General features: G+C 39.2%; 3 protein-coding genes across 3 annotated transcripts in view; 2 read left to right on the top strand and 1 right to left on the bottom strand.

The window, feature by feature from the left end:
• The window catches only part of LOC105212950 (uncharacterized), a 125,825-nt gene that overhangs the window by 42,446 nt on the left and 60,944 nt on the right, over positions 1 to 22,435 (bottom strand). The window lies entirely within an intron of this gene.
• Positions 11,306 to 12,022, top strand: LOC105212945 (probable insulin-like peptide 1). The gene is made up of 2 exons (XM_011185342.3): positions 11,306 to 11,566; positions 11,630 to 12,022. The coding sequence occupies exons 1-2, from the start codon at positions 11,407 to 11,409 to the stop codon at positions 11,842 to 11,844; spliced, it is 375 nt and encodes a 124-aa protein (XP_011183644.2). The 5' UTR covers positions 11,306 to 11,406; the 3' UTR covers positions 11,845 to 12,022.
• On the top strand, positions 19,599 to 21,319 carry LOC105212946 (probable insulin-like peptide 4). The gene is made up of 3 exons (XM_054229369.1): positions 19,599 to 19,712; positions 19,775 to 20,388; positions 20,480 to 21,319. The coding sequence occupies exons 2-3, from the start codon at positions 20,199 to 20,201 to the stop codon at positions 20,767 to 20,769; spliced, it is 480 nt and encodes a 159-aa protein (XP_054085344.1). The 5' UTR covers positions 19,599 to 19,712; positions 19,775 to 20,198; the 3' UTR covers positions 20,770 to 21,319.

The raw sequence follows: 22,435 nt of genomic DNA, 5'->3' as shown, positions 1-22,435 counted from the left end.
TCTGCAAGCGATGCTTTCGAATAAAGCGACAGAGTGATGCCTTTTGTTAATATTAACCAAATTGAATCGATCTCGAGACAAAGAAGAAGTTTGGAGACCCTGGCAACATTCAAAGCCGCTCGTGACAAATTTCGATCACAATTCCTTTCTAGTCTCTTTTTATTACAGAGGATAAGACAGGTTTCAGCATTCAAAGAATCAACACACTAGGACTCCAAGAGACAGGTTTTTTAAAGGAGCGTGCATCAAAAACGGTCCAGCTTTAATAGACCGCAGGCGTGTGCCATTGTCTGCCGGCTATTTCCTTTGCATCCAGCATACAAGTATTTCGGTTTTTTTGTATATACACATTCCGTTATGTTGACCGACTTCTGTTGTGTTAACATGTATTTTTGTATAAATCAAGTTGATATGGTATTCTTTTGTCACCGTTACAAATCCGAAGTTCATTGGTTTACCTCGACTTCGTAAGCTTTTGGGGCATTGATTTTCGATTAAGCACGAAACCGACTCTTCATATACATAAACATATACATATACAGAGTATGCATGTGTGTGTGCACGCGTGTTGTCAGTTCGAACATGCGAGTTATCAGAATTAAAGCGGGTTTGCATACCGTTATATGGTATGCGAGTACACACATTAAGAGCGGTGCAGGTGAGATGCAGCGCATGTGCCTGAGAATGATACAGAGGGATTATCAGCCACAGCAATCAACGGAGTGTACATACAAGTATGCATATCTATACGTGTGTATGTATGTGTCCTGAATGTGGAAATGCATGCATTCTACACTGTTTCTATGTATTGATGAATCCAAATTTTATATAATACATAGGAGTATGTACGGTACCATGAGCCAAGCATCCAGTTGGGGTAAGAAGGTGCACTATTTATGTGTATTTCAGTGACAGACTTAGCACACAAAGAACGTTCTTAGCATCAAAAATGTTACAAATCAAAGATGCAGATTTATTATTGTTGCAAGCTTTAAGATTCCTGCAACAGAAGTGGCCAAATAACTATTTACATTGTACATTTTTGGCAACTTGACATTAGAGCGTTGCAAGGCACCACGCAGTCATGATTGTTGGAATGAAATATACTAAGGTGCGCTTGATGTGAGCGGCGTTGGGTTTTTATATTTTTTGGCAACAATTCAGAAAGGAAAACAATTCAAAAAGTTTTGGGAGAGTTTTTATTTTTTTATTACTATTATTATTTTTACTTTTAAATTTGCATAAGATTTGTTAAGTAGTTAAGTGGAGCTTGGTTGACAATTCCTATAACAGCCAGTTTTACTTCACCGGAATGTCAAGAAGGGCTCTAATTTCGAGGATCAACGACCATTTTCAACACTGTTTGGATTGGCAAATAGTAAGATTATTTGTAAAGAGTTTGGCTGAAAGTAATGCAGATCCTATCGTTCTACTGGTATGTCTCATATGTGACTCTAGAGTTAAAAACTCATAAAATTCGAACCGTAACACACTCCATATGCATGTGAGTGTAAGTTATTTTAAGTATGTTTATGTATGAGTGCACTTGCGACTACATTTGCAGGTGTGTGTATGTGTGTGACTGCAGCCTTGACAGCTTTTATTTTCATTCATTCGTTTCCACATCGCTTTCAACGGCGCAATACTACTTGTTTCCGGCCATCAACGGCACCAACATCACTCGCCGCACGCATATATACCACCAAGTAAAAAGTGCTCGACAACAACAATAGCAATAACAGCAATAAAAAGCGAGTGCATTTTACGTGTACTTCATTGTTCATTGTTGCACCAAGCCAAAGACCATGTTGCACGTGTATGCCATAAACTCGGCGCCCTGCTCTCTTCCACACGCTTCAAGTGGTTATGTTGCTGGCAACATTTGGGGCAAGTACAAAATGAGTGATGAATTTATTTTGCACTTTCTTGCCACCCACTTTTTTCGCTTGCCATTCGCCACTGCACTCACCTCACCACTAGACGCACACACACACACACACACACACACACACACACGAACTCTTACTCGGCAAAGAAATTGCGGCACAGGAAATGCTGCAAATTTGCATTGTTGCAAGAAGTATAAAAACAGCGGCAACAAAAACAAGAAAATTAATTGTTGCAGTGCGGTTACTCGACTTTATATATTGTAGAGCAGCAGCTTGTAGCAGTCGGTCGGCCTTTGTGGCACAATTGCGAAGCACACATCCATGAAAAACGTGCCACAGCACAGGTACACTCTCCACCAACTGCTTGGCTTGCAAATACGAAACGAAAGAAATACGAACAACAATAACAAGAATTATTATTTTTGCAGTTTGGCATGTGCCTTTGGCCTGCTTTAGATGTAAATAAGCGCGCCGCCATTAGGAAGGAGCAGACCCCACCGCAGTCCAAATGAATTCCTATTTGAAAATGAAAAAAATAAAAACCCTCAATCATTGGCCTTTACAGTTATTTTTGTCATCACCTGCTCTCTCGGTGAGCTCACGAGGTGCAGAATCTAAAAAACCTAAACGATCGCCATGGAGTATCGAAAGTTCGCTCCGCCCTAATGCACCGGCTTTCACTGTTCGCCAATGTAGGTGCGCTTCCAAGCCTGAAGGTGGGTGGCTTAAGCAAAGTGGAGCACGTTGCATGTTGCATGTTGCACGGTCACCACACATTTCCTTTAATGCTTATTATTATACCATTTTTATGCTTAATTTTCATTTTCATTTTCTCTTTATTATTATTTTTTACTTCAATCCGGCATTGTTCTGCGGTTAAGCCAGCGGAGTACTGCAACCTTGCAACATCTCTAGTATCCACTTGCGCACTTTCCACATTTTCCACCTTTCACTTTCACCGCCGCTTGGCAGCTGTTGTTTATGGCATTCGGATTAAATGTAAACACAATCCTTTGGGGTATGGAAGAGAAAAATTGAGAATAATGAAATTATGCAGTCAGCCCCGCTTTCCTCTTCCGACACGCTCTTTAAGAGCACCCATCCGCATTAGATATTACATTTAAGACATAGAAATGTGTGCATACCTGGATACCTACACTTGTAAGGAAAACTACAAAGGCAGTAAACACTTTCTGTGGACTCGGTCTTCGGAACATTCTCGCCCTTGCACTTGACATACCGAGCTCGAATTCTTCTAAGACTGCAGTTGTGAAAAGGAACCAGTTAAAGCACATGCCGTTATTTAACTAATGCTGGGCACTTAAGGCCGCATAGCTTTAATTGGAATATGCTAAAAACCGATGGCGGCATCAGTTGTGGAAACAATCGATCCGCATTGAAATTCACACGCCTCGTTTATCCTTCCGCATGCATATTCATTTTCTACTCACTCAGCGCTGTTTCCTTTCTTTTTAATTTTACAAAAACATTTTTTTTGTGAACAAATCGAAATAAATATTCGTGTTTATGCTATCAAACGTTTAACTTTCGAGTGTCATCGACGTGAATGCAAGTGCGAGTGTGCATAAATTTGCAGCGGGGAGAGTGAGCGACAACTGTTGGCATAAAAAGCGAGAAAAATTGAAATGTTTATGCTTCGCAGGCAGCGATTGACTAAACAACGAACCCTTCCCTTCACTTGACGTTTAGAAAGCAATACTAAACAGCGGAACAAAGGGTGCCCTAATTTGGACACGCCGATTGAAAATAGAATCAGGTGTGAAGTCAATACACCACACAGTCGACCTTTACCTACTTTCTCCCCTAATCAGTTAACGTCTTAGAAGTTCACGGACTGCGGTAATATTATCAGCCGATCTCTCGTTTCTATGAAATGGCGAAGCGCTTGTTGTAAATCCCGCTTTTTCCGCAGCACTCGCTTCAAACTACGTGCCGAGTGAGGAAGAGGGCCTTCAGCCTCAAGTGGAACAGCCCCAATTGTTGAACCATGTAAAGGTGTTGCAACTACAAGTTCGCCCGAATGAGCTTGGGTGTGTGTGGATCGATTGAGCTGTTGACTGCTAACTGCGGGCTGGTGTGTGTGTGTGCGCCGATATGTTCCAAAAAATTTATTCACATTTTGAATATTCAATTTTTGCGATAAATTCTCGTTTGTAGTATCACATTGGAAAATCCGCTGAGCAACATTCTAAGCCACGTCGATGACACGGCATGCAGTTGTTTGCCCAAGGAGGCGTTACCTGCGCATTTACATATGTAGGTGAGTCCACACTTCCAGCCAAGCACACACGCCGGTGAAAGTTGCATTCACATCACTTCTCAATGGCGAATGGCGAATGGCGTTCTTTGACACACTCAAAATGCGCAAAAACTTTCGAGAGCCATAGAGATGTCGCCGATGAAGTGAAAATGCACAACAATGCAAATCCGGAGCATAATACCGTTTGCAAGAATCGATAAGTGCATTTAACTGTCAGCACTTACAAACCGCCGACGCACAAATGGCACTCGGCACATATTGAATTCTCGCATTTTTACCGACGATTGATAAATTTCTGCTTTAATATGGGAGCACTTTAAATTCGATTTTAAAGAGTAATCGAGATGGGAATGAGTAATACAATTTAATTGCAATGGACTTGAGCGAAATAATGAATAAAATTGTATTTCATATGGAAATGGATAAAAACTTTGACATATTAAAACTGATTAGTCTATTCCAATGTCCGCCCTGTTATAACTGAGTCTAACATACTCCACTCATATCCACCTTTAAAGGGAGAAAAGCCTTTTTTAATATTTGTATATGATAGCTATTGAGCAAACTCCCCACCATAATAATCCGAGCATTCCGAGCGATTCGAATGCCTTGCACTTGGAAGGAATTGAGAATTTATTTAGATCATTGAGTTGATACGATTGAATAGAATTAATTGAATATGGAACAATACAAACATTTTGCTTCTTAAAATCCAAGCAATTTATTTGTGAGCTTTCGAGTGCTCACATGTTCGTATATTTTCGAGCATATGAGCATACAAACATCCTCACATGCGCATAAACAACCGATAGAACTAAATGTGATCAAGTGCCCTGCTGCCATCGAAGGCAAACAGTTTCCAATTGAGCTTACAAGTTCGAGCTCTGCATGCTTAGGAAGCTGGCCAAAACAAAGCAAATTTAATAAAAATTTCAATAGCAAAAATATGAATTGCAGATTAGATTACTTTATTTTGGAAATTCAACAGTTTCATTTATTTTCATTTCACAGAATTTTTTTTTCTCTGGCAACATTGATCACCGGCCATATTTTCATTGAATTTGCATATAATATTTGGAGCATTCTTTTTTGATTTGCTTTAACTACTAATTTCCTTTGGCATTGCACAGTAGAATAGTAATTTAATATTTATTCGGCGATAAAAAAGTGAGAACTGTTTGTTCGGTGAAACTGACAGGTCCTTTGTGTTAAGCATCGAAAAAGTCCAAAAAAAAAGATGAAATTGTAGTTCGAAAATTTGAAAATTCCCGAATTCCCGCTACTGAAATATTAATGTTTGCAAATAAAACCGTTGAACGGCCGCAGCCGACGAAATTGGCGCAAAACGAATGAGTGAAACGGCAATATGAATATTTCGCATCAAAAACCTAATTGAGCATGGACCCAATAAAACGGCGCATTTTTGCGATTGCAATTTATACTCCACGCTCGAATTCCTATTGCGTCAGCGAGGCGGAACGAAACGCCCGTTAAATAAATAAAAAATTACTTTCATGGACACTTTTTATGCAACATTTTTTAGTTGTGGCTCTCTTCCGTTTTAATTGCCACATTTATTTAGAAAACTGAAATTTAAGAACGCCAAAAGTTATATGAGGAACATACAAGCCCGCTGTAAGAAATACCAGCGGGCTGCCCGCGGGCCTGTCAGCGGGAATTATATGGAGATTTGATTACTCAGCCATTTAAGTGCCGCACACTTTTTCACGACGCGAGACAAGCCAAGTCATTGTCCTGCTGAAAGTAGCAGGCGCACAATGGGCCATATAAATTCTGAAGACTTTTTCCAACTGCAATATGGAGTATCGCATAACAGATCGCTTTTAATGTTGCTGAATTTCGGTCGCAACGAAGTGCTCTCGCATGAACTCACATGTCTGCTGCTGCTGACTGATAATGCTTCAGCGCTGCGAAAAGGCAAGACGAGACAAAAGCTGCGCTGCCATTTCGCTCTTGCAAGTGGGTGTGTGCGCCTTAAAGCGCCACTCCAGATTGGTGTGTATGTGTCTTTATGATAAGCAAATGCCAGATGCTGCCACTCACCCGCCCACCCCCTCAGCCGCCCGCCAGACAGACTTCTCTATTGTTGGCTTGTTGGCAGTATTGCGCTCCACTTGCCACACATGTTGCCATAGTGTACTTATATGCAAACACACACTCATCTAAGCAGGTACTCATGTGTTTTCTGGCTTCAGACCAAATGCAATAATTGCACCACTCTGAGCTGCAAATGTTATTTTAATGCCGCACAAGTGTTTTATACATAATTCTACACAGGCGTTCTTTACTGCGGCAGCTCCCTTGCCAGGACATGCCACATGCCACATGCCACTTTAACACACAAACACACACATATACACAGACCCACGATTGTGTGCACTGCTCGCAAATGGAATTGCCTTCGTGTGTCGCAGCAACTTGTTCCTCCTAAAGCGAAGGCAGCCATTGCAATTGCCACCAGCAGTAACATCGGCAACAATTACAACATCTGCGGCCAACAACAGCGAAACATATTTGTGCCCGATTTTAAAATGAAACCCATTGAATCCATGCAGAGGGTTTTTATTTTACTTTGCATGTACGGAGCCTTCACCTTAATGACATTGTTTCTCTTTGGAAATGAAATTGAAAAACAACGCAGAATTCCATGTGTGCGCAGCCCATTGTGCGCCGGCTGCATGCCGCACGCTTGAGTGCTTCATTATGAAAGGGTTGCCGGTTCTGCGAAATTCTCATTTCGATTTGACACAAATTCAGCTTTGATCTGCAAAACAAATCCCAGTTTTAAGTAACATGACAAAAGCACTTGACTCCTGACGGCACCAACATATTTCAAATTAGATCTTTTTCCAGTAGATAGTGGGAATTAAAGCGGAGCTGAGGAGCTCTGCATTTCGTTATGCAAGTGAACCGAAAAACGGTAGAGAACTTGTCATATTAAAGTCCCTTTTATGTTCGCTGAGAAATCACAGCTTCTAATATACCTCTATTACCATCTCGATATTATGCTATTTAAATTAAAATATTCATGTATAAGCTTCCTCAAAATCTCTCGCAGGGATTAAACTGATACTTATACGCCGTGGTGTCATCTTCATATCCAGGCGTCTGACATATCAGACCACATTTTATTTATATATACATATGTATATCGAAAGACTCAAATTAACTAAGAAGAAACTTTTCTCAGATGAGATTCCCATAAAAATGGATTAATTGAATTCTAATTTTCATTGACGTCAATTTATGATGCCGTTATAAATGACCGTTAGGTCAGCTGTACTACTTTAATACGCGGGTGTTCAACTTGTTAATAAAACTAACAGTCTCAGCACTTATAAATATACAAGCATGCGAGTATATACAATAACATATTCATATGGAAAAGGGGTAAAGAAGAATGGGGCAAAGTGTTGTGCTGTGTCCTACATTTGACCACGTTTTAAATTAATTTTTTTCGAAATAAAAAAATCCTTTATTCTCAACGCCGTCTGCCGCAGCCATGGACAACCGAACACTGCTTTCGCCAAAGGCAACCGAAGCCGAACGCGGCGCTGAAAATGGCACACCCCTCTCTGTGCGCAGTTCGCCATCTGCCTTTGCATTCTCTTGACTTCCTAGAAGAATCATTTTGAAATGAATCACTTTAATGGAACAAAATATTGCGCTGCAGAAATAAGAATAAATAGCGAGCGGAAGGTAGTGGAATGTGGCAAAGCGACCGCGGAATTAAAAAACATAAAATTCGCGAGCAACAGCGGATACGGACCAAACGGATGGATGTGTCCGCGCAGCATAAGCGAATACTTAGCACAATGGCGACCACGAATGATGGCAGAGGACGCTTGCCAAACGAATGTATGTGGCTGTGGCCGGCAGCGCTGGAACAGCAGATGAAAAATCGGCGTTACTTGCCTTCAGTTGGTCGCGAATAAGCTGAAAAAAATATAGGACATTCACATATTTTAAGTCTTCAGATGAATTTTAAACTGTAATTTAAAATATACAGGAAGCCAATAAAATTGGAATCCTGAAAACGCTTTATTTTTACCTAGAAGATAGAGATGATCTGAGCTGCGTCAATAATTATAAAACTTTTCACTTACTAATACTACTAACTACTTTCACTACTAACATAGACACCACTTTGAACGCGAAAGCCCAAGCCAGAATGGGAGCTAGGAAGAGCCTAAGAAATAGTAGAAACACTGGCAAGATTGAAAATTTGAAAAGGAAGAAAAGGGGAAAAATAATAACATTTACTACCAGAAACAAATGTTCGCTGTGTCAGGCCAAAAGTGCGGCACATAAATTTAATGCCACTAAGCAACAAAGGCGGCTGCAACAGTCGGTCCGAAACGGCCACAGCGGGTGGAGGGTAAGACGAAAGGAATCGCTGGTGATAGCCTGAAAATGTTGGTTTGATTTGTGAAGTTAAGGCTGAGGCTGGGAATCGCTCACGCCACAATGTTTACTCATGTGTGTGTGTGTAATAGTAACGGATGGCATATGTACATGAGAACCAGTAATATGGTTGACGACATTTGAGGTCTAAAATAAATATCTTCTCTTCCTTTCTTGAACTTGTGTGTTATCTCTGGGGCCTTTAATAAGAAAAAGTATTAAATTTTCTACGAAGACTTTCATAAATACTCAGTGTCTTCGTATATAGTTGTGAAATCCTTTCCTTATTGCTATAAGCAGATTTCTATAGTTGGTCGCACCACAAGAAAGAGATATTGGAAGTTCAGATGGAAGTTTTAGTAGTGCTTTGATGTTCTTCACATTTGTGGTTGATAAGCGCCATCCTCCCTTGTATTGTATAACACATGATTTTCGGCACGTCAAACTGTTGTCAACCATGTCTTGAAGATATATATCCGTTACATAGCAAAGCATTCGAAATTCAATCAGTTATTACGGATGGTTCTTCAGAAATGGTGTTTTCAATCTCATACGGTATCAATAATCCGGCAATTTCACTTACATGTGAACTTTTTCAAGCGATTCCGAGTGGGATTTTTTACTGAAACACTTTATCAATTTGAAGCGAAAACTATTTCATATAAAAGTAGTAATTCTCATCGAAATAGGTTGTAGTCGAGGATGGGAGGTTGATAAGTTGCATATATGTAAAAACGTCTTCTTCGTGAAAAGCTCTTAGATATACATATGTTTGCTAGTTATGTGTGTACATGCGTTGTGGCAGCGAAAGCAGAGTGTTTTCTCGCCATTTAATTACTGCGCGGACACTCAAGGGCCCCCATCGAACGGGACTTTGGCGCAGACAATTTACTGCCACATCGTGCGCTCCAATCAGCCATTAAGTGTAAAAAATAAGATATAAAGCGAGATGTTTGTTTAATTTACTACAATGTTGTCGCAGTAAATTAGGTTATAAATACGACTTGCAATGTTCATGCATAACAAAGGAAAAAGCGTCCGAGGGGGCGTGCGCCGGTGTCTGAAAGCTTCGGAGCTTGCCAACGATTGACTGAAGCGTGGCGAAGTGTGCAGCGGAAAGGAGTTGACGCTGCGGCATATACAGCTCGTACTGGTTTCCATTTCGATTTTCAGTCATATTCCGGAGCTATTTGGGCGGAAACTAATAAGTCGTAAATTTCCACTGTCATTTTTTGCAGCGATCGATTCGACAACGTTTTGGTGGCGCGGAGCTTTTGGCATGGCCAGCGGCAGACGACCAGTGTGCGGTTGGCGTATGAAAATGATAAGTAGGTATATTCCTGCTAATAGTGTGACTGAAATTTCTCTTTTATGCACGAGTAAGTGCACACTTTCACACACACACTCGTTGGCATGGCCAAAAGCATTCTTCTGTGGACTCATAACCACTTTGGCATGAATTATATGGCAATTTTTTATAGCACAAATTATTTTTGGTACAAAGACCTGCTGGACGTTTCATGTTCTAACAGAAAGAATTGGAGGAGCTTAGTGGAGAATGTTGTTAGGAATCACTTTCAGTAGTTTACGTCTGAATAGTTTACCTTTTCTTTAGGAAATGATGTTAGCGGAAAATATTGCTAGAGTTCTTTAATGAATATTTTCCAAACACTTTTATTCACGTTTTAGTTCTTAATTATTTGCTTCAACGACATGACGACTAACCTTAAACTCTTTGTTTATGTTGTAAAAGTCAGAGAAGCTAGAAGAAAAGTATTTGTGAACAATAGTGGACTGTGCCTATAAACTCCGGAAGCCAAATAAAGTTCCATGTAATCTATTACTGACATTAAACAGCTCAGGAATTCCTGATTCATCAAAATGCACTGAATAATGTTATATAGGTTACCAAATAGCCAATACCAAGCAACCAAGACATGTTTCATATTGGCAGAAGCTAAGTTAAATAGCATTTAATGGCGATAATAAATATTTTATTGCCTCTTTTGTAGTTATTGCTAATATTGAGTCAATATGCCAACTGCGATATTAAGACATAACTCCAATGTAGAGATGATAAATATTTGGGGAAGCAAGAGAGGAATTTAGGTTATCTTAACTATTTAAATTATATTCTTATACATTTTTTAAACAATTCAATAGTTATTTAGCATAGCTTCTACCAATAATTTAGCCACAAATAGTATCAGCTTAAAGCGTCAAATAGAAGATAAAAAGAAGATAATTACATTCAAAAAAATATATATCAGCAATATTTTCCATTAGCTAAAGACAGCAGTTTATTTATTGCAATACAATATTAGAAATTGTTTAATTCGCATTCCTAAAGGTATATTTTTATGCCGCTTTAATATACTTAAAATAGTCTCTATGATTATTCATGAAATATGAGCATTTAATTGTGCATATTGGTTTAAAAATATAGGACGAATGTGTTTGCTGATGCGAGAGAAAAGTGCTGTTCGATGAAAGTGGTAAACGCTCTCATTTACATATCGGCACGTGTGTGCCTTCCAAAATGTGCGCTCATAAATATGCAACAATACTCACTAAAACGTTCATGCAAATGTTCACCTCGTCCTGCGGCCCCTTGTGAGATGCACAGAACTGACATATGCTAATTAATAGGAGAGTAAGCACCTCACCTCTCCTTGCGAATTCACCTGTATAAAAAGATAGTCAGGAGCTGCGAACTACATCAGTTACTTTGCACAGCTTCAACAGTTCACTTTGCCGCAGAAGCAGCTTTTTAGGCGTTCCATCCATATTCGAGTACCCTATACTGCCATTATGATGTCGATGAACCTGTTGAAAATCTTCGCCATGATGCTCGTTATGGCAGTTGTGTTGCCACAAAGCCAAAGCCAACGCACAGTTTGCGGTCCCGCTTTGGACGCTGTACTCAGCACCATTTGCGTTCATGGCTTCAATTCGAAGTTCAAGAAATCGGGTGAGTAAAATTATTTCCACCTTTCAATATGTTTATAAAATTACAAATGTTTTTGAATGGCAGTCGAGTGGGACGATCTGGGAAACAATGAAGTGGACTACGAGCTGCCCTTCCCCTATGCGAACTCTCCGTTCTTAGCAAAGATCCATGGCGCCCAATTCGACACTTTGGCCAAGACTCGCCGCCATCGGGACACGGTCGTGACTGGTGTCTATGATGAATGTTGCAGCAAGGCCTGCAGCTACAACGAGATTCTCTCCTATTGCAACACATATTAAAAACAAAGCGCCCAGGATGGAGAAACATGTCTTCAATTAAATATTTGTAATACCGATCCATACTAAAATCACTAAATATAATCGAAAATTCGAATAATAAAAGGTCTTCAGGTAAAACATACCTGTCTCATTTTAAATAAAAAACATATATATGTATATATTTTTACTAAATAGCTATCTTGCTAAATAGATAAATAAAAAATTATACTTAAATAAATGAAGCAAATTATTCGACTGTGCAAAGAAAGCTTTATGTCTAATAATTCCAAAGAATTTGAAATGAAAAACACTTCTTCTCTGAATCATGATAACATTGCGAAAAATGGTGGATGACAGAAAATACCATGATTTGTGATACCGAAAATATATGTTTTATGTTCATACAATTTCCGGAAATATTCGAGCTCTTAAATAAAGAGTAGTAAACTTTATAATTAGTTTTTTATTGTGTATTTTTGGCTCAAAATGACAACGTCGTAAATGATACTGTTTTCTAATTATTCTTTTGTGTGTGGTACGTCTAGGGGCCTTTAGACCACTTTTGCGGTGATCAAACATTCTAAAAAAAACTAAAGCTCTCTTAAAAAAAAGCAAATAGCTCATTAGTATCAGGCGTATGTCCCGGAATTGTAACGCAAAACTTCAATCATGAGTCAATGAAGCAAATAAAGATTTTTGGGGTCACATTACAAAGACAATATCCAAAGTTACAACAATTATTCCCTTTATTCAATTATATCAATGATTGCTTCTATTTTAGGATCAGCAGCGTAAAGATCAACCCGCCTGTTGTGATTAGCGCTTGTCTTGTCAGTGGCGCTGATGTTGGGCTGAGATTCCGCTGGGACTAGCAGTGTCTTTTGTTGTTATTATAAATTGGAGTGTTCTGCAATTGCCTTCAAATGGCTCATCATTTTTATGGGAATCATTTCAGCACTGATTGCAAGGCACATGCTCTCTTTTGCACCTTCACTCCTCAGTCCCGCCGTGACTCCCACAAGGTCCACAAGGATGTGGTCCACAACAATACTTCAACGTTTTATGATTACTTGCCTTTTTGTGTTTGTGTCCAGTTTATTATTTGCGCGTATGGACGCTTAATAAAACAACAAACAGATTGCTTTTTAACGGTGCACAAATTCAACGCGAAGCCACCCGAACGCAAGTGTCCAATGGCAATGGCTTACAATTGCACACCTACGCCACTTAAAACCGGAAAATCTAAACAACACAGCTCGTCCCCCACTCCCAGCAGTCACTACATAGCAGAATTCGCCTGTCCGAGCATTTGTTGTTAGTACGAATGTGAGTGTGTTTGTGTGTGTGTGTGGAGAGCTCTTTTAGTCTCGCTGAAATTTTTATTTAGTCACAAAAAGTACACAATTTGGCATTTTTAATGCCGCCGCATGCTGTTGTGTCGTTTCGCCGAGTTTGTGTTGTTGTTAGTATTGTTTTTGGTACATTTTATGCGTATTTTTTACAGGACATTTAATATACCTGCTTAGGTCATAAATTATGAAGAGAAAAAGTGCAGTAAATGAGACCCCATAAATTTGGCTAAATTGTTTATGGCTATATTATTGTTGTTGTTGTTGTTGTTGCTGTTGTGCACACAATACCGTTTGCTCGCCATTTATTCGCATTTCACATTTCGTATTTTATACATACATGCATACATACGTACATACATGGCATTGCTATGCGATTTAGTGACGTACATACATACATATATAACATAACTGTAAATGTAAGTAATTGTGTAGATGTGTGTAAATGCTTTAAAGTGGCCTGTAAGACTATAAACACAAACACACGTAGATTTATATAAATTGCACACATTCACATATACATACAAACGTATATATGTACATGTGCTGTATGTGGCTATGTTTTATTGTTGTAGGCCACATTAACCATGCATGAATAAAAATTGAGATATTTTATGATGTGCACTTCGCTTTAAGTGTATGCGTAAGCATTTGCACATATTCAAATTTGTATGACAGTTACTGGAAAGGCGCGAGCGTGTATGTATGTATGTGATATGTGGGTGTGTGGGTGTGTCTGTGTGCGTCGACAAATATTTGCATGTGAAATTGTACTGGCAATAGGTTACTGCTTAACAAACAACAACAATAAAATCTACACTGGCAAACAGCTAAGATGGACACCAGCAGCGAGTTTGCAGGCAGCAGGACATGTGGGAACAATTCACGCCTCACCCTCCTGTTTGTATGCATATGGGAGCGTGTGTGTGCTCTCTGATTTATGCGACACTCGCTTAATTTCAATTGCTTCGTTTTTTGTGTTTTGCTTTTCTTTTCTTCACTTTTCACACATTTGGTGTGCGTGTCTTTACATATACACCTGCCTACACATCCGATATGTGTAATGGGGAGTGTGTGGTGCTTGAGAGCAACCGTTGCATAAGTTCATGCGTGTGCGTTAAAAATTGAAATTGGCTGCTCGCCAACAAATTTTTGGCATGAAATAAAATTTATCTTGCATGTCTTTGGGGTTAAGTGTTAACAGCTTCGGCTGTGCTGGGCGAAAAATTATGATTCTATTATGTTTCCTTTTATGTTTTTATGCAGAGATAACAAGAAGATCTGCGGTGTTTTACTGAGTCTTACGTAAATCGTCATCGGACAATCCGGAAAGCTTTCCTAGCAGAACCTGATGCCAAAGTGTAAAGCATAAGTCATCCAAATTTAATCCAAAAAAACTAAAAAAAAATGTCGTGAAATTTGTACTCTCAATCATCATTTAAAATCCCTTGAGGGGCGTAAGGCTTTCTGAGGGCATTGCTGTATCCTGCTTAACTAGTGTCAACTCATCCATTCTTAAAAATTCTTATTATTTGCACTTAAATGCGACAAGCAAATAGCGCCGCTCAATGTTCTGTTTTGAAAATTCCTTCATCCTTTGCCTGTTCCACAAACGTAAAATTCGTGGGAATCGCACTAAGGTATGTAAAACCGAAGTACAGTTAAGTTTTATTGAAAATATCTGCGGTTTAATTATACTAGAAAGGAAAGTTGCCGAAGATTGGCCCCACACTTCATTAAGAAAGAGTTTTAAAGTTTTGGTTCGCGGAATTCGGTAACTAAGTTGCCACTCACACACACACAGCAAACGGCCGTGAAGGTGACAAGCGAAGATTGTACCGAATTTTCAAAGTTTTGCACTAAGAAATGTCACACAGGTTATTATCGCCGCTGTTATGAAGTCGAATTGGCATCATCTGGCGGTTCATCTGAGTGCATTGCACCAGTCACGACCCCGTCGCTCTGGTATCAAAGCGTGCACGTGCATGTGAGTGTGTGGCAATTACGTACCTAAGCGGCACTTCCACCTCGGAGTTGACACTTTGCCACGTGCTCGAATGAGCCAACTTCCCAGAAGCAGAGTGCCGCTGTGTAATTGACGCCAGGCGCCAGGCACTGTGTGTGTCTGCACACTATACCAACAACTTTTCAAGCCTCAATGCCAACCATATTACCTGCACCTGCCGCTCTGCGTTTCGCGCAAGGTGTGTGTGTTCGTCATTCTCTCCACCGGCAAGTTGAGCACGTAGTTTAATTGCAAAACACAAGGTTGGCAAATATTTGACAATTAACTCAAGTCCCAGCGACGAAGACCACGAGCACAAGATTATGGGTTAGGAGCTTTTTGTTGCTTTCAAACGCGTTCTTCGGAACTTATGGTACATATCCTGGTACAGTTATAAAGGCTACATGTAAGCACACATGAGCGCTCATCTCCATCAAATGTATGCAAAAATGGCGTTCGTTAGGGCGAATGCGAAAGAAGGGAAATCAAATACGAATATGAATAAGTTGCCGGGACTGGCTGATTCATATAACTTTATAGTTTGCCTCCATTTAGACGTGAATAATTTTGCACCGAGTGCATATTTGCCACTAACAGTTTGATCTTACGACGGAGGAAAAGCCCGGGCATTTTTCGGTCTCGGGATTTCATCACATTAGTAAGCTGTAGACACTCTTAAAATGAACTCATCATTTTCTTATCGGCTTCGATAGTTCACAAATAAAGGGAGAGTGGATGGTCCGTTCGAAACGTTTGGAAGATTGAATTTCGATAAATGAGTCAAAAATATATTGAAATTTCAAAACAGTGCATTTTAAACACAAATTCAGAAACTGAACACTGTCTTCCCTCCACCACTGCAACGACTCTTTAGATATCATCTATCCATGTACATTTTATTTTTCTTTAAGCTTTAGAAGAAGAAAAGTTCATGTTGTCGCGCAGGCTGTAATTTACGACACTGTAATTCCAATTGGTGGCTGGCGAAAGTGCTGTGTTCTTACTGGACTCCTATCACAGTAATTATTCTTTTTCAATCCGGTTGAGTTTGTAAGGATCACACCATGAACTTGGCAAAAAATTCTACGAAAATTGAAATTTGGTCGGCAGCCAAGGCAAGAAGGTAATTGGCAGCTTGAGTATTTACGCCCACTGCATGACTCTCGAAGACTACAGAGAACAAATGCATGGAAAATCAATTGCAGTTTGATGGTTTTGTGTTTTGGTCATTTGTATACCTTGAAAGGGTTTGTCATACCATTTTATTCGAATCTCTTTACAAAGGAAATATGCTAATTGCAGGGAGCCAACGTATGGCTGCCGGAAGAAATCGCGTTAGCTAACACGCCTTTCCACTCAAATTGGGATGTAGTGAAAGATCTCGTCTTGAAATTAAACTGCCAATTTAAAATTCTTCTAATATTTCTTTTGGTTTACTTGCATGTTCTCTTTCTTCCTTTTGTCGTCTTTCTACTCATTTATGCCATTTTCCCAATATTATTCATCGTAATCCTTCCCATTCCCAGTCCTGCATGCTTGGCAGCACATGGATTTCAATCAATTTTACTTAATTTTGCACCATTTAACCTACGCCCATTAATAACTGTTACACACATACATATATACATACAAACTGTGTGTCGTCTATCCTTTTATCTTTAAATGCTATCAATTTGCTTTTTCTTTCCACATTTCGTCGCCAACATGGACGCACACACACACACATTTGGAGGGAAAAGTGCTTAAACATCGCCGCTTGTACTAATTCAATAGGTGCACACGTATAATAACAGCAGCAACAACGACAATTGGGCTTTATTAATATACAACAATTATTTGAATGTCTTCATTAATGATCGCAGTTAAACAGCAAATTTAGTAGTTGAGCGCTTCTCAACGAGGCAGCGAGACGCGGCCGACGGATTGTCTGCCAGGCTGAAGCCGCCGCCAGCGTTCTGCGCCGATAAGTGACAAGCGTTTGTTTGTGTGTAAATATTGAAAGTGAAGTCAGTCGATTGGGACACGCCAATGGCCGCTATCAGCGTTGTTATTATTATGATGCCTCTTCGGGATTTTGTTGTTTGTTTGGCTGTTTGTTTGTTGCCACTGTTTGCTCACTCCTCAATTGCTTACAAAAACAAAAGCCAAAACAAAAAATATAATACAAGATTTATTTACATGAACGAGCTAGTCGAGGACCAATTGGGGCGATGATGGAAGCGAATTTATTATTGTGTTGTATTGTATTGTGTTTCTCTGTCAATACACAAAATGTGTAGAACAACTTGAGGCAACAACAACACCACAACCGCACTCTTATAAATCAATTCAAAATGCGATGTATTGAACCAGCGATGATAACGAAATGGGTGTGTGTGTGTGTGAGTGTGTTGTGTACTTTGTATTTAAACTCGTTCCCAGCAAATACGGGGCAGAAATAGCAACAATATGAATTATTAAGGCCACTGGCAAATACCGAGTTGAAATGTTTGATTTATTGTTTTGCGCTTTATGAACTCAAACCAACATGCCTTGACTCTTGACGAAAACATGTTCTCCGCAAAAATATATATTTTTTTAAACAAAGTATTTTCAACATGGTAAACCGTTTTATTCTTGTTTAGCCTGTCATCCGCACCTTGGTGAAAACAATCTTGAGCTCTTTGAAAGACACAGTCAGTACAGTCTTTATCACGACCACAACCATATAAAGCATTTACAATAGCATAAAGGTACATTACCATTACCCGAGTACAGATAATATGATATTCCGATGTTCATATAAGATAAATCAGCACCGATCGGATACTCTTCAACATCCTATTCGCAAGAACTATTCTTCCGTGATGATGTGCGACTTAACTGACAATTCTTTAGCAGGGTCGCACTCTTTGCTGGTAGTCTTCTGAAGTCTTTCAGAAGCGAGCAGTGGGCCCTTAATTTATACTTTTTTTTTACTTCTAAGACGGGAGTATGAGCTAATTACTTGGACACGCGCACTCAGACATACATGCATTGATAAGTAAGGGCGCCACTGTCCACACAAGAGTTCGGAAGTTCAAATTTCAATGCTAGTTTTACAAAGACAAAGAATTTATGTCTAGGAAAGCAAGCAATGCCTGTAACAAAGTCATCACTTTCTTCAAGACCTTAGATATATAGCAAGCAAACACTGCGATCTGGAGTAGATTGACTTTGTTGGAAGGAGTCATCCTCAAAAGTACTTTGAGAAGTCTGTGGGTATAAAACTGCAGTTGTATCCAAATTTAGGCCTCGTGTTTATTTTTAGATGCATGCTATCTCGGTACACGCTCTTTCCTCACTAATAGTTAAAAACAACAAACAATAAACACTCAGAATGCCTTAGGGAATTATTGTATGTTGTTGCTTTTTCTTTGACCTAAACACCAAAACAACAATGGCACAATGTAATCTGTTTGAAAACAATCTTTTATGCACGCGCGTTTTTCTGAACTGATATTTTTAGCGGCTGAGGCCGAGCTGTGTACGAGTGTGCATATGGTTCTTTTGTTTTGATGTGCCCTTAAAATAGTGGCGAAACGTTAAGTTTCCGGTGACTATCCGATACTGCATCTATTTATTACAGGGTGAGCCATTAGAGGCGAAATGTTCCTACGACTAAAAAACCGAAAGAATTATACCGACTTTAGTACCGTCTCTGATATAGTTAGGCGGCAATCGGTATGTCGTTGAGCGTGGAGAAAAATCTCGACCTAATTTTCTTACACAGACGCTAAATAACAGAAACCGATTCTTTTTTCTCCAACATCATCGAATATTTTGACATAATGCGAAGTCTTTTTTCATTCTTTGAGTCAAAGACTATAATGTCTTTGTACATACAGCGGCTAATGTTTAGACCTAACCATGGTAGATATATGATATATGTTCTGTGAAAATCTGAAGAATGTGAATATACAGAATTATTTTGGAATATTGAGTTTACAAATTACTTTTGATTTATTTTTGGTCTGCAGTAGACTAGTTGTGTTCATGAGTTCTTGTCAGCTGCTTTTACAAAACGAAATTGGTTTATGATATTTGTTTGGACTCTCGGTTCTAAAAAACTATTAATTACATAAATATATATTATTGTTCCCCATGAGTAAGGTTTCTGAATCATTCACCCTGTATTAGCACAGCAGAATGCCTAGGAAATACCCATATGCTGTACGGGGCGTTTAGTTACTTATCGCAGCTGAGTACTCAGCTGACTGTTGTTGCTATTTCAATGGTGTGGTGATAGATGGTCATTATAATTCCCAAATGCAAATAAACAAACATATTTTACAAAGTGTTATCAATCGCTTTGTTCCCAGCACACGATCCTATATATAGAAACAAGTATATATACATATATAAGTGTGTACTGAGATGTCTGCATTTATAATTGTATGAGTTCAGAGTTAATCATTTGAGTAAAAAATATGTTGTCCAAAAGAGTTGTGAAACGCAGTAATATTATTTTGTTCGACTTTTGTATACGAAATTTCTGTTATATATAAAACGTGATTGTAAGTACATCTCTCATCCTAATGAGTTGCTTGTGTTTATACTCATACCTCTAGGTGATCAGGTACAATTTACAGTAAACATCATCCATACAAAGCAACAAATGTACTTGCAAGTACATAGCGGTTCGAGAGGTAAATAGGTCTATATGCATTAATATATACCGTAAGCCACATATGTCTATGCATCGCCTTGTAGCAGGCACTCATTCGTACAACTATTCTACCTGATACATGAAACGTCAGTAGAACAACTGTTTGTTGCACACACATGCCCGTATACGCGGTCCCGTTCTCACTCGCGGCAGTCAACAGTCCTCAGTCAACTCTCTTCATGTATCTACGCATGGACGCTGCAAACCTACATATATTCACACGAACTAAATAGTGGAAGTCGCTCTCATAGCTCAGTTTCAAACAAACGGTGGCACTGTAAAGTCCGTACTTAGTCAGTTCGAGCGAGATGTGGAAAGATCACAAACGGCTGATATGGCACCAGCTTTCTCTAAATTGAGTGTTCCCTTGCGACAGTTACTATGGGGACTTCTAATTTTGTCGTCTTTAATGTTGTTGGTACAAGTTTGTGAAGCGGAAAAACCTCCGAAGGTGCTTTGTGGCAACGCTCTGGACCTTATGCTATTCAGCGTCTGCAAGAATGGCTTCAATAAAAAGGACCTGGGTAAGTCGTTTAGATATCACCGCACTGTAATTTTAAAATCAGCCTTTAATCCGAACCTCGCTAATTGTGTTATTGCTCTCTGTACAAACAGATGGCTCATTACGTCGTCTACGTAGTCGCAGGCACGCCGATCTGTTCCTGTTACCACTACAGTTCAAGAAACAATTCGAACGGGAAGCATCGACAGCACTTGGGAAAGGTAAGCGTCGTCCCAGTCTAAAGCAAATGCTGAAAGAGGAGGCCCGCTGGCGTCGAAAACATCGAATCACTGGGAAGCGCTTGCGGCGGCAAGCGACCCGCAGCACTGGCATAGCCGACGAATGCTGCAACTTTGGCTGCGCCTACTCCGACATTGCCAGATATTGCTCGGGTCTAGTCTGAACAGCTATTCATACCAGTCAGCTGAGACCCAAAGTAGAAGTTTATCATAGTTTTAAATATGTTGAAAATACTTGTGTAAATAAGAGAACTACAATTCAGTTTTCACGAAGCAAAGTTATTTATACTTAAATATAATAGATGCATTCCGTTATATTTAACTATAATTATATTCTCCAAATAATTAAAGTGATAAATACATATTAAATTATATATTAAACCCAGGAAGATATTATCTGCAAGTAATAAATTACGAAATGTTAGTGGTGCTTAAAGTGATCTAAATAAGTATCGTTAAACTAAGTTTTGTGCTCTAAAATTATTCTAATTAATCGATTTACTTTACATCTATGTAGTACAGGTGTTATAATATGAAGTAGAGCCCATTTATATTAACGCATTCTAAGATAAGCACTAGTTTAATTTTTCAGATTATATTTAAGGCAAGACACTAGGTTACCTGTTCGATTTATTTATATTTATATATACTACAAGTTCGGATCGGTTCCAATAAAAGCATAAATGCTAAACAATCACTCTATAACAATATCAACCTACAGCGTTTGTATTTATTTACAAAGAGAGATTTTCTAAGACAGTTGGGATTTATTGACGGGTTTCATCATCTCAGTTAATTTTAATTCGACAAAAACAAAGGAATATATTGATTCTGGAGGCTTATGAACCCAGAAAACCCGTATAGGCTGAGTTTGTTTTAGAACATTTTCCAAAATTAAATCTAGTTGTAATTTAAAACAACTTAATAGGTTGAAATTCCAAATTATATCCAAACAAATACAACTAGGATAGGGAGAGCCATTGAACCGCTTACTGGCACAAATTATATGTCCAACAATGAGCGAAAATCTCAACTGTCAACATTGAATTCTAGCCTTTCAACACACATTTTGTAGAAATTGCTGAGCTGACATCGGACAAACGCAGTGAGCTGGCTGTCAAGTGCTCGAAAAAATGTTAAAAAGGGAGACGTCAGCGTGCGACAAGGTGCAAGTAATATGACAAACTCTCGCACTAGCAGAAGCTGGCGACAGGAGAGGAGGGAATACGAAAAATAGCCAATAAGTACAATATTAATCTCTGTCATCTGTAAGAAGCGCATCGTAGACAGGAAGTTGTTTTGTTGAAGCGAAAAGCAGAGCGCAAGACAAGCCGAGCAAAAACCTGCGAACAAGCGGCGGCAATGTTGTTGCTGGCGGTGTCATAGTTAAATGTGTCAGATGGCAAGCGAAATTTGGCAAACTGACTGCAGCATTGCCAACGTCAATTACAACACTTAGAATGAAATTTTGCAGGAATAGCGGTACTTGTGGTACGAATATCAGCTGCCGTTGCCATTGCCAACGGAATTTGAAGCACTTATTGGTAGTCCTTATGAATACAGCCATAGAGACGGCAAAATGCTAGGTAAATGAATAAAAGTAGTGTGAAGCACAGCAAGCCAAATGAGAAAACTTGTAGCCCTCGCCACTATTATGAAGCACAATATGCATAACAAAGTAAGTGATTTTTTGCCGTCTTTAGGGGAATGTAATTTTGGTTTGCATTTATTGATACAAATTGCTTGCTCTGCGCCTTGTACGATAGAAGAGTTTTGTTTTAACGAAAGAGCCTTGTAAGCTTATAAAGAGTTTCTTGTTTGCAGCCTTAG

Source organism: Zeugodacus cucurbitae, chromosome 4 (genome assembly GCF_028554725.1).
Source record: "Zeugodacus cucurbitae isolate PBARC_wt_2022May chromosome 4, idZeuCucr1.2, whole genome shotgun sequence".
In the NCBI taxonomy this organism is placed as follows: Eukaryota; Metazoa; Arthropoda; class Insecta; order Diptera; family Tephritidae; genus Zeugodacus; species Zeugodacus cucurbitae.
Note: the sequence above shows the minus strand (reverse complement) of the source record. Positions and strands in the feature narration are given on the sequence as shown.